This window comes from Salvia splendens, chromosome 9, assembly GCF_004379255.2.
Source record: "Salvia splendens isolate huo1 chromosome 9, SspV2, whole genome shotgun sequence".
Lineage (NCBI taxonomy): Eukaryota > Viridiplantae > Streptophyta > Magnoliopsida > Lamiales > Lamiaceae > Salvia > Salvia splendens.
This window is the reverse complement of record NC_056040.1, coordinates 15,845,586-15,850,898: the sequence shown is the minus strand read 5'-3', so window position 1 is coordinate 15,850,898 and position 5,313 is coordinate 15,845,586. Positions and strand designations below refer to the sequence as shown.

The window sequence follows — 5,313 nt, the reverse complement described above, 5'->3', positions numbered from 1 at the left end:
ATACCATTACAGCAGTAAAAATAAATAATACTAAACTACTCATAGAAACCATTTAAGTATATACAAAATGGTAGGTCGATCAAGTCTAGCTAGCTGAAAATATAATATGGTGGAATCCCATGTTCCAGAAACAGGTGTAGTTAAGGTTTGTGTGTGTGCACAATGTAATTTTACCTTGCACACTCAGCATGGACACTAAGTGTGTATGTGTGTGTGTGGTGAGGGAATATGAAAAAAGGGGGATCGCCCGTTAGTGGTCCCTCGAGTATTTTTCTATAGACCAATAAAATTGAGGTGCTCCGAAGGAGAAACTAATACATCAACCGATTTTCCCTTTTTATTTCAAGTAGAAAGTGACATAGAAATCCCTATAGCACATGAAGCCCATGTTACTCTTTCTCTAGAGCTACTTTCTTGGACATTACTCCCAACTACTCGAACTGTTAGCTTAACTCAACTCTTTAAGACAGACCCACCCTCCAAAAAAACTCCCGCCTGGCTCATGTTTGTTGCAAGAAATCCGAGGTAAACCATACATAGAGCAACAAACTAGGAATATAATCAAGTTCTAGATAGAGTCGGGTCACAGATTTTGTAATAAACTAGCAACAAAATAGAATTTAGGGCAGGGAAGTAGATAGAAAGAAATTTGTGACGATATACCAGAATGGGTAGCATCTGGAGGGGCCATTATTCAAAGACAACTGGGGCCTAACAACAGCTCAGAAGTCAGAAAGTACTTCATTTCAAAAGACCTTAGAGCACAAGAAGCTTGGATTTCCAACCCATAAGTTGAAAACAATTAATGGATCCCTAGACATGTCATAGCATCTGAGAAACATGAGAATGTGCCAGGGTTATATCAGGGACCCACAAAAATGATATTGAAATCAACTCTAATATTGAAGGATAGTGATCTGTTACCTGAAATGCCGCTCATCAGATGGAGACTAGCAACAATGAGTAGAAGAGTGGAAATGGCACAACATTTAAGTCTATCAATATTTGATGCACAGAAGTTACTCTTTACAGCAAATGCGCCAAGACTTCAAAGGAACTCCGACACATACCAATATGAATGGATGTGATACGGCATGGAAGCTACACTTTCCAGTTAATATGTTCATATAACTTATAATAAGCTTAAAAGTCAGAAGATATGAACTAAAGAAGGCAAAGAAAGACGGTAAAATTAGTAAAAACTGCAGAAACCATTATCCTGTGAATACCATATACACATTGCTATCTTAAGTTTACCAGAAGAGTATCACCTAGGCAGTGGAACGTATATTTACATCTATCGAGCAAATGGCAATTTATGACCCCATGGAAGCCTCAAGAACCAATAATTTTAAAAGAATATGGAGCATTCGATATTTGCCACTGTGAAGCCCACTGGAAAACATTATCATGTTCAAGTCACACTTTGTATTAATGATGCAACTTCCTTGCACCTAGGTCAGTCAAATCCCAAAGTACGATGTCCAGCAAGTATTTCTGATTGGACGAAGTACAGTTCCATTTTACAATAATTTCACGGACGGTACAATAGTTAGTACAGGAAGTCCGACATATCAAATCCATGAATGAGGAAACATGAAAAATGTCCCAGTTTTTCCACAGCGCCTATAACACAAGAGAATAGAATAATAACCAATGCTTTTCAAATGCACAAGGAAGAACTCAACAATCTACTTTTTCATGAGAAAACATACAGACTGGGAAATACTTATAGCAAACGACATTTTCTTTTCCGGGGGTGGGGGTGGTTAACAGAATAGGTATTATACCAAGAACTGGATCAAAATATCCATAAACACCTCCACGTGAATTCAATGATGCAGAATAGAAACAAAACTTATCCAGTTACAATGTCTCAGTAAGAGATACTGTTTTTTCTATCAAAAAAGATTCGACCGACTTTTATAGATTTATCATCCCAACTTAATCAACGGGGGCGTGATAGAGAGAGATCACAACCCAACCCTCAAGGATAAAACAAATAATCCTAAAGATACTACTTATTCATATCTTTTGGCACTATGCACGCACATCAATATAATTGTATAGTAGTTCAAAGAGTATCATCTCCGGGCAGAACAAAAGTATTGCACACAGAGCCACTATGAGCTAGCTTCCAACAAAAAAGGGAAAGTGAAAATGAAGGAAATCAAAATCTGTTTGCAAAATAAATACTGTATGTAATTAAGTAAGACTGAATGAACACACACCACAAACTGTTTTAAAGTGTAAGTACATTCTTAATTAAGCTTGAGAAAGATAAATGATTTATTACTGCTTCTCAATGTGAATAAAGTATTATTTTCATCTTGACAAAACTTGCAGCAAGGAGCTGAAAATGGGAAAGTACAAAATTCTCTTCAGCAGAGCGAACCAAGAGATCAAGGTATACTCATTATATATGACTGATAAAGAACTCTTAATTTTTAGACTCTCCATATGGTAAAACGTAATATCTTTCATGGGATACAATTAACATTTACATATCAGATGCAGTTTTGAGTTGGTGCTGCTGATGCTGTCCGTCAATCAAACTCAACTGCCGTCTGAGTCTTGCAATATGTCCTTGCACCTAAGCATTCACACACTGTCAAAACATGATATTTTTCTTCTTTCACCACAACAGAAAATGAATATTTGCACGGACATGTGTTGTTCAAAACTCCCATTTCACATAATTAAGATGGGAAAAATGGTTAATAATGCACTATTGATTTATTCAAAGATCGCATTATGTGTTATTTGAATCACAATCCGTAAACATCGAACCTTAGCAACCATGAAAGTGATAGATGATTATTGTAATATTATTTTGCTTTTATTGAAGGGGCTGTTTGGACACGATTAGCTCCTAAACTGAATTCCCTTTGGCCCAACAATGGAAACATACAGCGTCTGATGAAAGTTCATTTTGAGTTATACATATATCTGATATTCTAATTTTTGTCATGCACATTCTTCAAGCATAACAAAGCAGTTTTTATCAAATACTATGCAGCATGTGAAACCATTTCACTTCTCATTTCTACCTTCATCATTTCCCTTCTATATGGTCAACATTTTAAGTTTTTAACCAGCAAAAGTCAATAAACAAATACTCACACACATCCCCACATATTAAATCTTATCATCACTTTAGCTATATACTTTTTGACAGTTTCCATGCTTTAATTCTCAGCTTTTAGTTTTAATTTTTCAAAGAGATAAACTCAATCATTTCAAAGTCAAGATCCACCATCTAAAAAACTTATGTGATCAGATTATTAATATTAGTTGTAGATTCCTAAAGTATACTCTTATAACCTGCTCGCGAGCTGCAGCAAGTCTTAGCAGCTCATCCGCCTCAGAAAATTTGGAAAACCACTGGTTCAGGGGATTGTGATCTTTGGTGCCACCTCTGTTCCTGTTCTCGAGATCCTCAATAGGTACTGCAAGAACACATTTAAAAATAGCATCTTGAAGCGCAGTGACGTGGAGCAAAAGATATAGAACACAAATACCATCATATAAAATGCAATGATAGCAAAACCTTTACTAACCAATGCTATAAGCAGAACTTACCAGGAGGCAAAGTAAAGCCCGCAGGCAGTCGAGGCACAATAACTGCAGGATGATGTTGCAACCGCGCAAAGAGAGCCTCAGAAGGCTCAGAAATAACAACTTCATCATAAGATTCCACAATGACAGGCTTCTTCGTGGATAGCGGACCAGACTCATCCTCAGGATATAACTTCAAATGATGAAACCTATAAACAATTCAAATGACAAAATACAATCTTATTTGAAATTCAATCAAAGAAAGAAGGCTCGAGTTCAAGACTATGCATATATATTGTGTGAACTATATAGTTGCTAAGACTGGTCACTGGACAGGACTGCTCTTATGCTATACACGTACATGGAATGGAAAAAACAACTCACAAGTGCAACGGCTTATCGGAAACATCACTATGAAAATGAAGGGTGATAGCGATTTCAAATTCACCCCATCCTGATTCTGATAACTCAAAAGGAGGGCTATCAATAATCCTTGTGGGATTATTAAAACTCGAATGCAGCTGAAAAACGGCACGTTTAACCACCACTCCTAGGTCCTCATTGGTTGATCCACGGACATAAACTGTCCATTTATGTGACTGGTACCTAAAAAACACGAAATGAAACAATGCAGAATCAAACCAGAAGTTTATCAAACACCACAAACTTACCAAAAAATAGGACTTAAAATGATGAAAAATAGTCAAAGTAAAAATGACGGAATAAAAAGAAAAAAATACACTTACTCGCTCGCCTTCTTACCAAGCCAAAATGCAATGTTACCATACACAATGGGTACACAAATTTCTGTATCTTTAATCTTTTTAGCCAAATTCTACACAACCAGCAAAAAAAATTACAAATGCTGGATCGAGAAATTCGAAAGAAGATAAGGAACTAAGGACTTCGATTCAACTTCGAGTTTCAATAGTAACACCGAATTTTGCATAGCAATCGAATTATTAAAAAAAAAAATCAATTCATAATAGTGACAATCACCTTTTTTTCACTGTCATCTGAGGATTTGATTACTTTTGTGCGCTGCGATTTTGGCATCGAACCACTGGCATCCGATTGTTCAGCTCCATTCTTCTGAGGCATTTTGCAATTCAGCTGAAAAAACCCCCAATTCTGATCGAGCTGAAAATTAGGGTTTTCAAATTGCAATTAGATCCAATGTACGGAGAACGATAGAGTAACCCGGATCTATCTAGATTAGATCTGCTACGGCAAGTTTCACCTTTAGGCAACCTATCGACCAATGATCGTCAGCCAAATTTATTTGCGATTTAATATACTATATGTTTATACGCCGTATATAGGATAATTACATGTTTCATACAAAATGTTTTACCTTTGTTTTAATTTAGTACAAAAAGTATTAAGTTTACATATTTCATACAAAAAAGTTTACTTAGTGTTACAAAAGAATACATTCCGTTAAGTCCCTACTAACACCATTACTTCCAATTACATCATACATACAAAAAGTTTCATCAATGTTTCAAATTTGTGCAAAAAGTTTAAAATTAAAACTTTCCATTAATTATTTCAAACACGGTTATTTTTATTACTCACAAAAATGAAAAACATATAGAAAAAAAATCACCACTCTTCACCATCAAATTTGCGAATTGCATTTTATTATCGAAGCTTTCTCATGTAACAATGGAGAACACAACTACAAAGATATTGAATCTTTTTTGAAAAAATTAAATATTGACTTATTGACTATTTGAAGCTCAAATTAGCCAT

At 35.5% G+C, this 5,313-nt stretch overlaps 1 protein-coding gene across 1 annotated transcript; it reads right to left on the bottom strand.

Annotated features, from left to right (window-relative positions):
- Positions 1–2,265: 2,265 nt before the first annotated feature.
- On the bottom strand, positions 2,266–4,800 carry LOC121746793 (transcription initiation factor TFIID subunit 14b-like). Its single transcript, XM_042140724.1, has 6 exons — positions 4,558–4,800; positions 4,305–4,393; positions 3,943–4,164; positions 3,583–3,767; positions 3,325–3,449; positions 2,266–2,593 (listed from the first exon to the last, which is right to left on the bottom strand). Exons 1-6 carry the CDS (start codon positions 4,657–4,659, stop codon positions 2,501–2,503), a joined length of 816 nt encoding a protein of 271 aa, XP_041996658.1. The 5' UTR covers positions 4,660–4,800; the 3' UTR covers positions 2,266–2,500.
- Between the last annotated feature and the right edge of the window lie 513 nt (positions 4,801–5,313).

Coding starts and splice junctions, on each gene's coding strand:
- LOC121746793 (XM_042140724.1), bottom strand. CDS start 4,659: ATGCCTCAGAAGAATGGAGCTGAACAATCGGATGCCAGTGGTTCGATG. Junction 4,394..4,557: donor CAGATGACAGTGAAAAAAAG/GTGATTGTCACT, acceptor CTGGTTGTGTAG/AATTTGGCTAAAAAGATTAA. Junction 4,165..4,304: donor CTTGGTAAGAAGGCGAGCGA/GTAAGTGTATTT, acceptor CGTGTTTTTTAG/GTACCAGTCACATAAATGGA.